The sequence below is a fragment of the Numida meleagris genome, chromosome 1 (assembly GCF_002078875.1).
Source record: "Numida meleagris isolate 19003 breed g44 Domestic line chromosome 1, NumMel1.0, whole genome shotgun sequence".
NCBI classification, from domain to species: domain Eukaryota; kingdom Metazoa; phylum Chordata; class Aves; order Galliformes; family Numididae; genus Numida; species Numida meleagris.
The window spans coordinates 23311899-23330358 of record NC_034409.1 but is presented as its reverse complement, the minus strand read 5'-3'; the positions used below and the strand labels follow the sequence as shown (position 1 = coordinate 23330358).

The following is an 18460-nucleotide window of genomic DNA, read 5'->3' as shown; positions in this document are numbered from 1 at the left end:
CCATGGTGTTTTCCTCTCAGTCCTGCTATTTTCATGACTATACAGTGTAATTTTAATTGAGCTGCACGCTTTCCTTGTTAGTTCTTCAAGAACCATCAAATTCTCCTTATTGTGATATTTTTAAATATTAAGTGCTACGCGTATCAGGATGTTCCAATTAAAACACTGAAAATTCTGACTGGGAAGACTTCTACAGGCATTGCCCACAAAAAACTGAAAATGCATATTTGGTTGCAGAACAGAATGAAAGGCATTTCATGAGCACTTCTGTTTTCTGGAGCAAAAGCTTGACAACACACTAGGAGTTAAAAGAAGAACTCACTGTTATTCACAGCGATGATCATTTATTGTCTGTGTTGAAAGGTGCGCTGTGCCTCACGTCAGCAGCAGAAAACCAGCTGACAGTTAAGTCAGCATCCTGGTCTTCTGCAGTCTAATCTGCCCCATCATCTAAGAAATTACATCAACACTACCGTATCTTAGTATGTCCCAAATGGTATTTTGATGTTAAGTGTGCAGTTTCTACAGGATCTATATATCATCTGGGATTTAAAAAAAACAACAACAAAAAAAAAAACCCAGCAATTTTATCCTAGCTGACTCTGGAGCATTGGGCTGGGGTTACACAGCAGGGTCTGCACTGCCAGCCCTGCCCTGACCTCTGCCCCCGGGTCAGTTCAGTTTAGTGATGCAGTTCACAGAAGCACACCACAAACAAGAGCTCTGGCTGCCTTTGGAGCCTCAATCTGTAGCAATAACACACCAGTAAAGGGCTTAGGGAGATGACCAGGAGTGGTAACTCCTTGAGCTGACTTTGCTGCCAAGTCCCATAGTCACAACGCTAAGGATCCGATCCAAGCACCTCTCTTTGTAGTGCAAGAGGAACAGAGCAAACCAGCTGCTTCGGGCTGCCCCTAGGGATCACAAATTTAATGAAGAGAAAGCAGTGATTTGTGTGCATTATTACACAGAATGGCTGGGCTAGTACTCTGTACTGATCCATACCCCTCTCCATATATATGCAATAGAGCCCTGAAATAAAGTTTTGTTTTCTACACACCTCAAAGGATAATTAACTGTATTTCATTTACTAATATACCACAAAAATTAACACAATGTATAGTTTTCTGCATTGTGTCACATGTGTATTAAGTGCTTTAGATAAAATTTGAGAGTGCAGATATAAAAGCCGCAGACTGACATTATCCATGCAGTTTTCCAGTTGGAAAAGATGATTCAGTTGCCAAGATACCCGGGAAAACAAAGCTATGCTGATAAAGACACTACTGAGATATTCAAGGGTGAGGAAGATAATTAGCCAGAAGTGATTGCTGAAGCATCATAGAAATTTTCAGGCTACGTTCCATGGAAAACAGCACTCCCTTCCACCACCATCCATCAAGCTCAAAGAGGAGACATGACCCCCTCAGTTGGTAGTGCCTTTTTTGTGTCAGCAGGACTGTGTCCTGCTATGGCCAACACCCTAAGAATGGAACAGACCATTTTGTAGAAATAGGCTATTATAATGATGAGACTTAAAAAGAATAAATGCATTTCCTAGTGAGGAAATGACAGGGTCAAGAAGAATATAAAAATACAACTAAGTACCTATGAGACCAGTGATCAGTTTTTAACTTACATAAAAAGTAATAATTAATTTTCACCAAAGATTTGGATGGTACGTTATCACACTTAACTAGATGGATAATTAAGCATTGGAAGGTATGCCTGAGGAACACAGGTCTATGAAGGGCGCATCAGATCTTGGTTGTAAGGATGAAGGAGACTACTGCAGGAGCAGAGAGGAGAAACTACAAGTGGTTTTAAGCCAGCCTGAGGCTGCCATATCTCTGAGGCCACAGATAAGACAATCAGAAATGTAATTAAATACCTCAAGTAAAGCACAAGCACATTCCTTCTTGCCTTGCTCCTTTTTTTTTTTTTTTTTGGCCTGTGCAGACAAGAAACTCTTCCTCCACAGAGGCAGCCACAGGAAGTGGCTGAGCCCCCGTGTTGGATCCTTTTGGTACGTGGCCCAGGAGGCAAGAAGCGGGGTCCCTCACATCCCCAGTACAGCATCAAAAAGAAGGTACTGGGTCCAGGATACAACCGTCTGTAACGACCTGGTAGCTGGGAAAGCTTCCCAGCAGCTTCCAGCCTGTGCTACACCCCAGCCAGTTTATGGAGGGGCTGCGGCCCTTCCATCTGTGCACAAGAAAGCTTGTCAACACATGCAGCACTAGCACTTCATTTCCCCTCCTGATTTACCACTTGGCTTCTAAACTGCAGGTAATCCAAAAAGCTATTATGAACACATTAAGTGTCTTCTAGTCTCATCAACATCCGAGGGAACTAAATGCCATATTAACATCTATAAAACAAAACATGCCAAGCAACGGGAAGCTTTTTCTGAAGCAGCACTCAGGCAAGTAAGGCTGTCAAAGCCTCTCTTCTTTCAAGAAGAAAAATATGTTTGATGCGAGAAGAGATGCAGATGGCATTTCAAGGCAGACATCTTCAGCTTCTTTCTTAATACTCATACATGTAAAGAACACTAGCACAGCAGTTGAGAACTGTGGCCTACAATGAAGTAGACTCCAGGTGGCTTGAATCCCAGCTGAGTGCTCCTTGGGGAAAACAGTCACAACGTTCTTGTGTCCTGCCCCTTTTCTCACAATTTTTGAGGCAGACATACTCCCTGTCTTCATCTTTCCTTCCTTCTCTCCCCTGTCCCCAAAGTGCTGCAGATGTTCTCATCCTCTCATGTAGGAAAACATGTACCCTGGAGCTTTGTCACACAGGTACTTTTGCATAGAGCTACTTGTACAAAATGTCATCCTTGCACCTGGCTAGTTCCTACCACAAGATGTAGGAGAAACCACAGAGACCACAGAATTAGAGTTTTTGCTTGATCACTTAGTTTAAATGTGCATTATTACCCAAGTCTCACTTACTGAAAGTATCAGAAAGCTTACTGCAACAGGGGGAAAGCTGCAACTAGCTCGCTCAAGGCAGAGAATGAGATGGTATAACTGTATCTTGTGGCAAGTCAAGAGAACACCATGGGATCTCCTTCCTGTTGTCTCATTTCTATGACCAAAACAAGCTCATTTGTATAACTGAAATCTTAAATGTAATGAAAGGATGCAGCTGTGAGGACATGAGTTAGAGAAGGAGGGAAAAGGAGGGAGATTTCCATCAAAATCCTAAGAACTGAATAAGAACAGTTATTTTTTTTAATAACTGTTTACTGCTTTAAAAGCAATTATTAAATATTTTGTAGTAGGTCCAGCTTTAACAGGTTAAATATTCATAACATGCATACTTGCTTCAGATGGCCAGGAAAAAGAAGACACAAATATAAAGATGAAGGCTAGAAGAGGCCTGGCTTTAGTCCTGTCCTCCATAACATTTTGTAGAAGATAGTAGTGCAAGGAAACAATAAAGGCTTCCTAAATGCACTTCACACCCCACACCCCGCCCCCACCAAACCCACCACCTCTTTCACCTTTAAGCCTCTGCTAAAGATCTTCCAAATTCTTCCATTATTATTTTGGATAGCAGCATAACCAATACCAGCTTACTTACAAATAAAAATTTATTTATGTGAAAATTCCAGGACGTTGCAATTAGTTTCCCACAATAAGCTAATGCTAAGAAATAAATTTTATTTTCCAATTGATAGAAATGAGGTGTTTTACTTTATTTGATGAAAAAGATACAAGAGAATCTGAAAGATTTAACAAAAACAATTTCACCACATAAGGTGCTTTTATTGCTGTTCTACATTAAACTTGAGGGAAAGCCACGTTATTTAACAAGCTACTTAAACGTACAGAACAACTCAGAGTCCAGTCTTACTCTGACATCACAGGTTATTTGACTTGCAAAGCAATTCCCAGTATTGCTTGACATTTTTAGTGCACACAGTTGAGTTTACCTCAGAAGACGTATCAAGAACAGGAGCATTTGAGTGCCACTGTTTTCAACTTACACTGTGGGTTCCTGAAAAATCCTTTGTGGCTTTAGTTCCCTGGTACTAGCTGGAAGTTTCTGAAGATTAAACCAGAACTCATGACACAGAACCCCAAGAGATTACAATCAATTCTGTAACATCCCCCATTTTTTTTGTATATCAACAATTAAATTTATAACACGCTAACTTAGTTTCAGTGAAAGTTCAAGCTGGCCCTACCTAAAAATAGTTATGTTTTCTGACAGCTCTGACATGAGCCAAAGAATAAGGCCACTTCAACTTGGTCCTTTTTTTTTTTTTTTGCATTGGAAAAAAATGAAGATGCATCGTCACTTAAGTTTGAATGTCATGGACTGCATAACCAAAGATGCAGTGCTTTCTCTAATATCACTGTAAGCAGAAGTGACCTCACATTAGATGCAACACAGGCAATAAAGATTCATAATACTGTACCCTGGACGACTCTCACTAGAAAGCAGACTGCTCTCTGCTAGGTTCTTTGTGATGGAAAATTTATTTCTAGGGTCACAACTACAGCAGGAAGGCATCCCATTATGCACATTTACTATGTGACTAGCCAGCAGGGCTGAACAGCCATAGGTAGACTCGGTGGTTAAGCAGCAGTACAAAAATTGTTCCAAAAAAACCGAACAAGTCACTTGTTCAAGTACTGCTGCTTAACGTGCCAAGTCTCTTCTGCACAGAAAGTACTATTTTCAAGCTGAGCAACAATCCTTCCAAGCTGCTTTTAAGTATCATATACTGCTTATACATTTACCTCTTTCTCCTAGTAAAAATAACTTATATTGTGCTTTTCATGGTATATCTGTATTTCACTATTATGTTTTCCTCCTTTGCAGGCTATTCAGTTTTGGTGGGAGACTACAAAATAATTTATTTTTTTTTAGCACTTGGTATTAGAATAACCAATTAGCTTCAATAAAAAGTGATGCTGCCATTAAAAAGGCAGAGGATAAAAAAATTAAAGCTCTTTATTAACTTATCTCTAAAATCTACATATTCCACAAAGGTTACATTCTCACAGCAATGTTAGAAGACAGTACAACATTTGTCTGGATCTGTTTATTATTGGCATATGCAATTTATTAGCCAGTTGGTCTACGAGATACTCACCATAGGCAAACTAAATACTGTGCTTTTAAGAAATCTGTTTAGAAATCATTTGATGTTCCTTTTACTTTGAACATATTTACAAAAAGGATTTTGTGTGTGTTAGCAATAAATAATCCCAATATTCAAGATGTCAGTGCTCATGCACACACTGACAGGATGGCCGCATGCTTTAAAAATATTATTTACAGTACAGTCTCCTTCATAGCCCTCTCCCTAATAATAGCAGAAAGTGCATTTTCTTCTTTTCCTTTTGTGTAGGTTTAGTCTTGCTTCTGAGGGATACAACCTTCCATCTCAACAACTTCTGGCCAGCCTTCGTATTTGTTTGTGTCCTTGTTGTTCTTTATATGCTGCAAATCAAAAATATTAATCTACTGTTAATATGAAGTCTTATACCCTGTTGCTTTAAGTCACAGCTTGTAAAAAGGCACTTCTTATAAAGGCAGGCAAAGAGAAGACATCAGTATTAGCCTCTTGTGCTTTCTTAATTATCATCATATAACAAACTCTCAGTATTCACCACATACACTGTTCAGGCAAGCGTATGCTAAAAACAAGTGAGCCATAATAGAGAAAACATTTAAAATTTACTTAGCAAAACAAGTAAGGAAAAGATCAATTACACAAGAACAGAAACCATTAGGAAATATTAAATAAAGATACTCAATTTACAAGGCACTGAAAATGAAGTCAGATTTTAAGAAAGTTATTTATATGTTGAATGTCCAGCTTTTTTTACTTCTTTCTTCCCCCCCCCCCCCCCCACAAATCAACCATGTCCTGTCAGGTAAGACATTACTACATCCGAGAGTCTGCCACTGCTGCTGTAGTCCCCACTTCCTCGCAAAGCTGACAGAAGAGAACACACTTGCTCTCCAAGTACAAAGCTACTTTTACTGGTAATTAAAGGCAACAACGACACATGTTGAATTGCAGCTATTTAAGTATGGGAACATATCTAATTTCACAGGTTTTTCTATGGCAGCAGTAATTTCTGACAGAAAGTGCAAAGTGAACAGCTTAACCGACGCTTCGACAATCTATTTGTCACAGGTTAGTGGGTCTAAGATACAACTCTTAGGCATTAAGTCTTGAATTCTCAGTTTCTTGTCTTTGTTAATGTAAACTGTTGAAGTTATTGAACATAATGGAAATTATAGAACATAACAAGTCACAGACCTGCTCAAATGGACTTTTAGTTTTAATTCCTTTTCCACCACAGAAGACCCAATTGTCTCTAAAACCAAGGTTAGTGATAGATGTGCTTCCCAGTTCAGCGATCAGTTTCCGTGCTTCTTCATTAAGCCTTAAAGAAAACCCACAGAAGTTCAGCGTGTAAATAAAAATACACATTCTCTGAGCTTTCATTGTTCAATGCACCATTCAGCTTCAATTTGATTAAATATAATTTAAGTCAGATCTTGCCCAATATTGACTATCTTTCAAAATCAGATAAGGCTAGTTCTGAAATCAGCTGATCTAATAAGCTCTGCTCTTCAATATTATCTCAGGCAAATAGCATAAAACCACTAACAAAAGCAAAGAACCCTATCTTGTGAGAATTTATATATACAATTCAAATTATTTTAGCAATCCTCCAAGCAACTAAGAAAAGTCAATCTTCAACTTGAGTCTGTAAATAACAGTTTGTCTAAATAGTTCTCTTAGGTTAAAAGAATGACCTAAATACACAAAAGTTCTTGTCTGCTCAGATCAATTAATTTAAAAGGCAGAATGCCGTCCCACAGCATGGTTCGGTGCCCATAGGTCCATATAGGATAGTTTTAGTAAGGAAAGGAAAATGATTCTGTAAGAGACAGGATCTCAGTACAACAGCTCATTATTTCTACTTAATGAGATATGATTGTATGACTCACCTTCACCCAAATGATAGAAATGATTAAGTAATTTACTTTGGAGGCTATTTGCACCACCCACACTTCAAGTTTCCAAAGCATTAAGACAGCTTATGTTAAAAGCAAGGAAAAAAACAACACAAAAACATAATAAGAAGATTTTTATCTTCTAAACATGATGGTTCTTCACATCTTAAGTTGCTTTCAAGCACGGACATTTTTGGTTACTATAAAGTAGCAACTGCAAGTTTTTGGTTAATGCTGTAATATCACTAACAAGTAGTTCCTGGCTGTCAGCATGAATGGGCCAAACTCACCTTTCTGTTTAGTTTTAGAAGACACCAGCAGAGACATGATTAAAAAACTAACTACTTATCTAAATGCTGAAGAAACAACAGTTAGGAGATCTAGTCTTCTGATAAGGAAACATTAAATTACTTTCATCTCCCTAAGGCAGTCAAAGTACAGCCACTTTCAACCATTTACTGAAAATACTGTGTATTGCAGAGTCAGGACTTTGTCATAGGAAAGCTAATTCTACATCAAAATAGAGACAGGTCACGGATAACAAGTTGTACCAGAAGAGGGGAAAAAAGAAAAAAGTACATAATATGAATGTAAGTAGTGTTAAAATAACAAAGGAAAAGAAAAAACGGAAATTTTCCCTATTAAAAAATTCCTTCTGGTAGTACAACTTAAGTGAGTAACAAATTACAATACAAATTTCTACAGTAATTTTAGTATCCAGTAAAGATTATCAAAGTTGAGAAGGCTAGAAAATACTGCATAAAGAAAATTAAAATCCCTTAACCTGTATTTATATTGATAAGCTGAACAGCTTGACAGTAGAACGCTCTAAAAAGTTTGAGGCTCACACTAATAAAAACTCTCAGACCTTAGAACAGGAGGGGTACATGAAAGACCTATTGGGAATGGTCTCTGCACAATTTAACTACTGAACTATGGCTTAGAGTTCTGAGGGAAGTGTTGGGTGGAACAGATTGATTTCCATCAGAGGGTATCTTCTCACTGTTATACATCTGGACATACCTAAATTTAATAGCCTAAGATCGGTTGGATCCTTATCATCTCCAAATAATACTAGCATCATTAAATTGATCAACTGAAAGCACAGTTTCAGATCCTAATGCTCGGCTGAGCATGAGCCAGCAGTGTGCCCAGGTATCCAAGAAGGCCAATGGCATCCTGGCTTGTATCAGAAATAGTGTTGCCAGTAGGAGGAGGGAAGTCATTGTCCCTCTGTACTCAGCCCTAGTGAGGCCCCACCTCGAGTACTGTGTCCAGTTTTGGACCCCTTACTACAAGAAAGACATTGAGGCCCTGGAGCGTGTTCAGAGGAGGGGGACGAAGCTGGTGAGGGGTCTGGAGCACAGGCCTTATGAGGAGTGGCTGAGGGAGCTGGGATTGTTCAGTCTGGAGAAGAGGAGGCTCAGGGGAGACCTCATCGCTCTCTATAACTACCTGAAGGGAGGTTGTAGTGAGCTGGGGGTCGGCCTCTTCTCTCTTGTAACTACTGACAGGATGAGGGGGAACGGCCTCAAGTTGCGCCAGGGGAGATTTAGGCTGGACATTAGGAAACACTACTTTTCTGAAAGAGTGGTCAGGCGCTGGAATAGGCTGCCCAGGGAGGTGGTGGAGTCACCAACCCTGGAGGTATTCTTATTGGTGGTAGGTGAATGGTTGGACTGGATGATCTTGTAGGTCTTTTCTAATCTAGCTAATTCTATGATTCTATCCCTTGTCATGGAAGGACAAAACTTTCAATAAAGTGACTGTGATTAAAAAAAGTGCAAAGCAACATTTAGAATTTTAATCAATGTTTACTGCATAAATCAATGACATACTTGGTTGCACCATCATCGTATGTTCCCATTAGCACTATGGTTCCATCCTGTATGGATTTAAGAAATTCAATAAATGGTGCCACATCTGAAAAAAAGATAAAACTTTTATAAGCAATCATTAGGTGTTTAGCCATCTGCAACATTAAAAATATTGAAAGCAATTTCTAAGTGTACTCAAATTTATACGTAGATCCTAAGTAAGAGGAAGATAGAACGTGTAAGAATGAACTCTCATTTTATAGAGGGTTTTGTCTACATGAAGAGGACTGCTAGTTGGTACATGCTGCTTCTCCTCAGTAGTTCCCTTCTCCTCTCCCACACCCCTCACTATGTGTGTTTATTTAAAGTTACATCCTCCTCACAGCTTCAAAGGTAGAGGTAAGGCTTAAAACACCACAGCAAATAGAACTGAAGAGAACAAACATGTGAACACAAACAGGTTGTTTCTCTCTAAGCAGCTAGATTAACTGTACCTACCTCCTCCCCACATGTCAAAGAATTTAGTGTCCAACGGTTCTCCTGTTTTACCTGAAGAAAAATAAATGTTTCATGTCAGGAAATAGCCAAAGTTACTTCACAGACAACATGCCCGCTTCCTTTCAATGACTGTCAGAGAAAGTGCTGCAGAAGACACCATATAAATCATGAAAAATAAAAACACTTGATAAAGATCACTCCTTAACCACAGTAGTTTGTGAGAAGGTGCAGGAAAAGAGGGGAAAAAAAAGAAGAGATGCAAACTCCTGATTTACCTTGAAGTAGAATATAGAAAAACACACCCTCAAAAAAGAGTAACACAGAAGATGCACTTCACACGTTTATGGGGATTTTCTTTAGGTTTTTTTTTTGTAGGAAAAAAAGAGAAAGACAGCAAAGTTATGGGTTGCTTTTAGTACTGAAGAGGAAACAGGAAAAATTAAAACTACATTGCATGTTTTGCTACAAAGTGGAAATTCCTAGTTGATTTAAACTTCTGGTACAAATAGAGAAGAATAGTAGTTGGTAAATGTACATTAGTGTTTTTACTGTCTACAATGTCAGTAATTGATGGAAGATAGTGTTTCATTTTTAATAGATATATCCATAAAATTTGGAAGATGAGAAAGACTGGCAGTTACGCAAGGCAAAACAAGGTGATTTGGTTTTGACTAAGACAACTGAGGAGAGCAAAAGAGGATTAGGTATTGTTCAAGTCATGCATTAGATTATGTAAAACCTGAGTACAATCCAAAAATAACATGAATTTGTATTGCAGCAAAATGATGAAGTGCTTCCTACATATTAAGGAGAAATTTGTCAATACCGATGTTCAGTCTTGAAGGTGACACACAGGTAAAATTGTTTATTTTTAATGAAATTAAAAATCCTGAATACATATTACGTGTATTCACAGACAAGCTCTACATGTGCAGACTAAATGAATACACTGATTTCAAACTAGTGAATAATGAATGGTTCCTTTCATGTAGTAATAAAATCGCACAATGGGTTTCACTGAAAACAGAATAATTTGGTGTACAGAATTTCACAGTGGCAATACACAAAATCAAAAGACACAGCAATCTTATCATCCCATGTGTACTAGGTAGTTACCTGATGTATCACTGAGATAACCATCACGGAATTCCACATTTTTAGGAAAAAAATGCATCAAGTTTATCTACTTCCAAACAGTATACAACTGAATACAACAGTATTCAACAAAAATGTTGAAGTGCCAAAATCTGACATTATCTCAGTATGAATATGTTGTGTACTTCCTTTTCTCCTCTTGTTTACTTTTCACCTTAGCAGACCTTAAACTTCAGGAAGAATTTGAAAATGAAGACACTGCTCACTTCGGAAGTCACTCACCATTGACCAAGGCCACATTTATTCCTCTGCCAACATTATTTTTAACTCCACTCATTAATCTGAAACAAAATAAACAGTTCAGTTTGTAATAGAACCATCTTCTGATATAAAATATTTCATTTTCAATTACATACTTGAAGACTGCCATGTTCATGTGTATTTAAAGCAAAATCTCCTATGTGCCCTTATGGCACCACTGATTTGGCAATACTAGATCTAACATCTCTAATTGTATCCATTTTCTATGAAAGAAGATGATTAAATGCTCGAATTATGTGTATATTAAAAATGCCACCAAAAATAAAGTGCTATTAATGTAGTTAAGAAAATTCCTTGCAGTTAAAAAGCATGGAACAAAGAACTATTTGAAGGGCTTAGCACAGTCACATAGCCAACATTTTAAGCTTTTTTGTAAGCAAAAATGTGTTAATGAGTTTAAAACCTAACGGAATCAAAGCATTTTAAATGAATATTGCAGTATCGTGGCACTAAGCAAGAAAATCAAGGCAAATTAGTTTCCTATGATAGACAACAGTAGCAGAAAAGTAAAACAGAAACAGTAAATACATTGATGGGACATAAAAATTCTACTCCAAGATTACATTCAATTAAACATCCCAACAAACCACCACAATCTGTGACAGCAATTACTTGGCCACACAAAGCAGCAGAGGACCTTGGAAGGAATTGATACACTGTGAAATGTGAGCTGTTCAGAGCTGTAACGAAGAGCTCAGGGTAACGTCAAGACTGTTCAGCTACAGCGCTGTGCTGCTTTGGACCACGGTACGCCCATCACTCCAATGAGAAGAAGCTTACAAAATCAGCTCATTCCTTTTCACTGGCACCACATGGAGATCTCTGTTCTACCCACAGGCCCTATGTTTCCCAGCACTATTATTTCAAAGCTGAGAGTCAAGTATTAGCATAAACAAGGAGAAACAGAAACAAGGACTGAAGTGGTATGAAGACAATGAAGAAGTTTTCAGCTCAGGTTTAAGAAAGCACTTTCAACATAAGCATAGTTGTACATCTCATTGTTTCTAAATGTACTTTAATAGATGCTTTAATTCCACTCTGACCAAGGTCGCTTTAATTTCTGTAGCTTGCTCTAAAGGGCTGCAACCCAGTACAAGACCGTTATCTCCAGAACTTCTTCAGGTAATTTCTTTTGTCCTAAGCAAAGTTTCAGAAGGAAACGTCCTTGCACACACAGCTGCAACAACAGCTCTCCCATAGTGGCCATGGGCTAGAAACAAGAAACGCTTTGCCAGAAAAACATGACAACCTTCCTCTCTGATACTGTCTTTTGCACTTAAGTGAAAGACTATGAGTTAACAGCAACTCACAGTATAGTGACTTAGGTTTTAAAGTAGTAGTTATCAGAGCTGAAAGGTTCCATCTTCTTCTGTTAACCCTCTAATATCATCTACCAAAAACCCATATTTGATCAGAAATGAAACTAATTCAATAACTTTAAAAACAGAGGACTTGCCATTTCCTACTAAAATACAGAATTCAGTTCTGTTTAATAGGGAATTCCCATCGGGGCTTCTGGAATTCTTTCTAAAACTATTCTAGCACCTGGAGGACCATTACTTCTGTGATCACATCATTTCCAGGTTATGTCTGAACATCAACGCTAAGCAACAGAAGCACATGGCAAATAAAGATTGAAAAAAAATGAAAAAACAAACAAAAACAGTGAAGTTCTGAATGCTCATATAAGATTTAGTGGACCTGAATTTATCAAAAAGAGTAAGAATTTCATTTTAACTACTAAATTCTCTGTAAATAAATGCAAGCAAAAAAATATCCAATACTGGGGTGATTAGATGCTGAAAAATCACATATATATAAAATCAAGGTTATAATGGACTTCAGATAAGAAAATATCCTGCAAATACAAATGCCAGAAGTAACTGTTATGAAAGCAGTGCAGAGAGCCATTCTGCTATAAGGTTTCATGGCACAAATATGGAACTGGCTTCTTAATAGAAGAAAAATTGTATGGAGAAGTGCAGGAAAAGAAGTATAACTCTATTGCTCCTAAGCCTGTTAAGCAGCAACCACAATATATAATATTTTGACAGTAATTATAGTATGTGTTTTCTAATTTGAATTGTGTACTTCCTGTATAGAAGGTATATATAATCAAACTTCCATAAAGCAGAATTCCCGTTTCAGTACTCTCATTAATTGAATGACCACCTCATTTAATACAGAGGAAAAACCTACATTGTAAATATTACCAACAATTTATGAAGCCATCTTCCTGTTCCCTTGTCTTGAAAATACAAAGAAGAATATGAAGTAAAAATCAGCTGTGAATTAACTAGAAAAACACATCTTGCATGAGCAAGATCAAAAAACATTGCTATAAAAAAGATCAAGCAGGAAATAAGTTTCCTTACGGTTCTGAGATACTACTTTACACACCTGAGATGGCTTGTGTGTTGTCATAAATACTACTGGGTGTAATGAGAATGTTTTCTCACAGGAGGGCAGTAGCTCATCAGTTTTAGAATTCTTCCAAAAATTCACATTCAAGAAATTACACGAGCTTTCAAATGAGAAATCAAATATATATGAACAAAGCAGAACATCATAAGAAATTAATCAAATTTTCTGGTGGACACTTCACTAGACATTAAAAATCTTACTCTCAGAAGTAATTGGCAAAGATTTTTGCCAACTGAGACAGAACTTAAGACTCAACAGTTATGCACTAAGCTGTGCAATAATACGAACAGAACAGAGAATTTGACAGCTACTGCTTTCCTTTCGTTGCTTTCTTCAGTGAAATATCCCGAAGTTTGCGGCTGTTGGTTTTTTTTTGTTTAATTTTGGACATGAACCACAACCTCTCCTTAGTAAGCAAGGCATTTAAAAAGCCTATAGCATCCTGAAGTTAAAATAGTACTTGCAATCAGAACTTTTCATCAGTGACTCACCCCAAGTGTTTTCAGATATGAAGGTTCCTGGCAACCAAGCTGAGAAGCTGGCAAGCTTCGTAACATGAACAAAAATCTCTCTGCAGAGAGATTGGGTAAGACTGTCCAAGGTCATAAAGAGAATCAATGCTAAGAGCAGCAGAACTTAACAGTTTTTAGTCAGTATACACCAAGTATGAGCTCATGCTTATTTTGCACGTGCTCCCCAAGTACACAGTAATGCACCACTGTAAATGGAGTTCTACACAAACAGAAAAGCTTTGTTTAAGTCAGTTTTGCATAAAAACGCCTTGAAATTTGAATGGTACTCAAGTTTTAACTAGCAATGCAAAAGAGAAGACGCTGCGTGGGTTTCACTGTAAGGAAAAAAGTTCCCATTTCAACTTTACTGCAGCTTACTTACTAGAGGCAATGCTAGAAGTAGTCTTCTCTTTTAGCTCATATACGACTAATCTTACAATATTACTTTAATTAGAGAAAAAGTAACAAAGAATATAAAACAATACTTGAAGGCCTTACAATAAATAGGATTAGTATTTAGATCTATATTACATGGGTTTACGCTGTTTACAGAAAAGTTTTAATTTGCTCTAGAATTTGCACTGGCTGCTGTAGATGGTATCTCTGCCACACCACTTACAGAGCACAGGCTGAGAAACTGGAGTAGTTTAAATGGAAATGGACAGCAATGGCTAATTAGAGTAACTGACAGTAAAATAACAGAAGTCTATTACTACTGACTATGTTAACAGCATGTCTTTTCTGCCACGTGACATTTGAGTGACGTTAAGCAGATAGACTGCATTATACAAAGTGGCACGCAATGGGTGACAACAAGCACTAGCTACCTAAGAGCAAAAAAGAGTCTAAAAGTAAACATTAATATTGAAGTTAAGGAAACTACTGACAAATATTCAGTTAAATATTCTAGACATACTGTGTTAAGAAAACCATCATTAGAAATAAAAGACTCGAATTGTTTTTCAAACAGTTCCTTTCTCAATGAGGCTAAGTGCCAGGTCCCACGCTTGGATCATAACAACCCCACGCAGTAGTACAAAGGCTTGGAGAAGAGTAGCTGGAAAGTTGCCTGGCAGAAAAGGACATGGGGCTGCTGGTCAACAGTTGGTTGAATGTGAGCCAGCAGCATGCCTAGGTGGCCAAGAAGGCCAATGGCATATCAGTCTGAATCAGAAATAGCACAGCCAGCAGGACTAGAGAAGTGACTGTCCCTTTGTATGCGGCACTGGTGAGACCATACTTCAAGGACCGTGCTCAGGTTTTGGCCCCTCACTACAAGGAGGATACGGAGTTGAGCATGTGCAGAGAAGAGCAACAAAGCTAATGAAGGAACTAGAAAACAAAAGTTTTGAGGAGCGGTTGAGGAAATTGAGGTTGTTTAGTCTGGAGGTGGCTCAGGGGAGATCTCATAGCTGTGAAAGCAGGTTTCAGTGAGGAGTGTGTCAGTCACTTTCTTCAGGTGAGAAGTGACAGGACAGAAGAAAACAGTCACGTTGCACCAGGGAGACTTAGATAGGACATTAGGAGGAATTCTTCCAGGGAGATGGCTGTCAAGCATTTGAATGGGATGCCCAGGGAAGTGGTGGAATCCCCATCCCTGGAGGGATGGAAGAGATGTGTGGGCACTGCACTGAGGGCACATTTTTGTAATGGGACTTGAGGCTGGAAAAGACCTTGAAGATCTTAAGTGATTTTATAGTTAAATTTTCATTTTATTGACTTGGTTTAATTGTGCCAACAGTAACTACTGATCATTAGGATGCTTTTCTTTTTGAAATCATCCATTAAAGAGAAGTGGAAAATATGTTCTGTCATGTGTACTATAGAAATAGATAGCTTAAAAGATGACAAAAAAAAGAAAATTCCATGATAGTTTTAGCTAATGACACTCAATTGAAAGTATCAAGCGTAAGTACTTAATACAGTTGTTCAAGGAATTACAGTTAATTAGACACATGAGTTCCTTGGAGGTAAAACTGTCTCACTTCATAAAGTCTGACTATTTCATACGTAACTTGAAGTGTTAGCTTACACTTTAAGTAAGCTATCTTATACATATTAAAATAGCATAGATTTCAACATTTACTGTAGAGTATTACATGATTCAGAGATCAAGTTTATTGCATCATAATTTTTTCATGTTTTCATACTGTAGGCAAACCAAAAGAGAATCATTTCTTAGTGATTTAGCATGAAAAGGGATCCAAGACCACAGCTGAAAAAGGTACTTAGAGACAACGGGTAAAAATACTTACACATTATCTTCTACGCAAATTTTAGGTCCAACTACATTTGCTGCTCCGCTTGCCATTTTGAATGCAAAATGCTTTTCAGGACAAGCTTTAGAGATCCCACATTTGTATCTTGGAGGTTTTGTAGCTTTCAAAAGGAAATAAAACTGGATTTTAGAGAAAACCAGGAATTAAGGGGAATCAGGGAAAGAGGAAAATTAGCTTGATTGCATTTGAAGTGTGATTAAGACTTTAACTACGAAAAATCCAACACTCTTTATGCTATTAGTGAAACCAAGTGATAGCAGTAACACATGCGTATGAATACTCACAGCGTGCAGCTGCATCCAATGCTGATCTAGCTGAAATGCAAAAAGAAATTTTACAAGATGTTACTATTGAAATCTCATCTGCTATAAAATACCCTATAAATTTAAAAACTTTCTGTACCTCTATAAAAATAAATTGTTTTAAGTGAGTATCAAATACACATGAGCACTATGTTCCACTGTAAAACACTAACCTTGATGTGGTAGAAAAATGAAAGTCATATCATCAGGGACCACATTTAGAAGCACTGTACCTTAATTTATGAGTCACTGATTAAAATAAAGAACCACAGAGATATGAACTCAAAACAACCAGGGATCTGTGGAGGCGTGGGCACTGAAGTGAAATTAATTTCTTTCTTTCAACCCAACTTTATCCAGCCAAAGTAACTACTACAAATCAGAACTTTCACCAGGATATGATTCCTTCCATCTAGCCAGAATTCTGCAACTTAGGTGTATTTGTAGCCATTCATTCATTACTCCCTTTCTTGGAATGAGAAAAGTGCTCTAATACTTAACATCACCTATGTTCTCCTCAATATTTACCAATTATGCCCCTGGTGACTGGTTCAGATGCATGCTCACACTGTAGTAATGCAGAGCTCAGGAACAGGAACCATACCTATATGCCTAAAATTAGCTTTTCCTAATTAAAAGCCCCCTTCAAGATAAAGTTGGCCAAAAAAAAATACTCTGAATTTCAAATCATCTAAGCTGGTATTTTTTTTCTGCACAGAACTCGCACATCTGAAATGTTCTGCTTACTGCATATGGTAGCGTACCTATGCAAATAAGAAATCCCACCCAAGATACAAATTTTTAACTGCCAGACTAAGCAGAAAAAGCAGGAAAGAGTTTATGCATAGTTCAAAGTCAAGAGGATTAAACTGATTAAGAAAGTAGGTTAAATATCTCATATGGAAAATGTTAAAATACATTAAACTAAACACAAAATTCTTCTTAAGTGTAAAAGCCTAAGTCAATCTTAGAGCAAAAAAATATTGTATTCTTGATTATGGCTTAAATAAATATTAACAGGTGTCTGCAGAAAATAGTAACCACTTACCAAATATGTGTCCTAAGTTTGCTTCCATTTTTATTTCAAACACTTGTGATATGACATAAAATGTCAATACAAATATTGCTACGACTACTATCAACTTCGCAGCACCTATTCAGAAACAGAGAAAAAAATTATCTGTAAATGTTAAAAGTAAGATTATCAAAGTTAACTACATGAGAAATGTGTACAAAGTGACAGGATGTTGAATTCAGAAACTTGCCATACAGAAGTAATCCGCAAGAAATGAGAATTATTATGTAGGATGCAACTGAGCCACTTTGCTTGATTGCTATACCAGACACACACCATGCTCTCAGACATGAAATCTCACCTTGTTCTTTCTCCGTGTTTCATGCCATGTTGCCTGACATCACAGTTTACCAACCTCCACAACCAAGAGGAACCAGAGACTTTATCATGAAAACCCAGCTCAGCAAGGTGAACTAAGCTGACTTTAGCGGCTGCTGTCCAAAGTGGAAAGCTCTGCTCCCTCCCATCTCACTTCCCTGCTCTTAGCCAAATGTACACGTTTCTCACTGTTTATAAATATTCCCTTTCTGCTTTTCCCCTCAGATTAATACACCTCTGTTGTAATGTATAACTAGACTGAGTTATTAGGGATCTGTTGATATACTGAAGCTTGGCCTGTCAGTCAGGCCTGAGCACTACATTAAAAAAAATTAAACTACTGGTCTTCAACAAGAGTAAGGAAATGTTAAAGTTCTAATTTAAAAAGTAATAAAAAGCAGTATCTCACTTTTCTCATTTTTAATATGTTATGGGCTCAGGTAGCTTAAAGTTTTAACAAGCCTAATTTAACCCAGCACTGAGTGGTCAAGCCACCTCCTAGGAAAAAAAAAAAAGCAGAAGCCTACAACCACAGCAACTTAAATCTGAAATTGAAACCTACATATGTGGTACCACAGTGAACCTTGCCATTTTCAGCAACAGATTTTACACAATATTTTGGTCCCAGATTATTGTATATTAATGACCATCTGAGAGCAGAAGTTAAGTGAGAAAGCATCTGATGAACATACCAACTTCCTCTCTGACCTCGGTATGTAGAATTGTTTAGAAGAAGCAACACTACAGCATGCTTCTGTTCCTCAGATGGCCAGCCAAATAAATCCTTCAGAAAAAAAAGATTATGTGCTCTTTCAAATCTTAAACT

General features: G+C 37.6%; 1 protein-coding gene across 2 annotated transcripts in view; it reads right to left on the bottom strand.

Moving 5' to 3' along the window:
* Positions 3679-18460, bottom strand: part of FAM3C (family with sequence similarity 3 member C) — a 29863-nt gene continuing 15081 nt past the window's right edge. For both annotated transcript variants that reach the window (XM_021384820.1, XM_021384819.1), the window contains 8 exons: positions 17290-17394; positions 16224-16253; positions 15916-16039; positions 10686-10744; positions 9309-9359; positions 8832-8916; positions 6290-6416; positions 3679-5460 (listed from right to left, as the gene is read on the bottom strand). In XM_021384820.1, the coding sequence (XP_021240495.1) occupies positions 5371-5460; positions 6290-6416; positions 8832-8916; positions 9309-9359; positions 10686-10744; positions 15916-16039; positions 16224-16253; positions 17290-17394 (671 nt within the window). In that variant the 3' untranslated portion in view covers positions 3679-5370. The remainder of the gene's footprint in view (positions 5461-6289; positions 6417-8831; positions 8917-9308; positions 9360-10685; positions 10745-15915; positions 16040-16223; positions 16254-17289; positions 17395-18460) is intronic.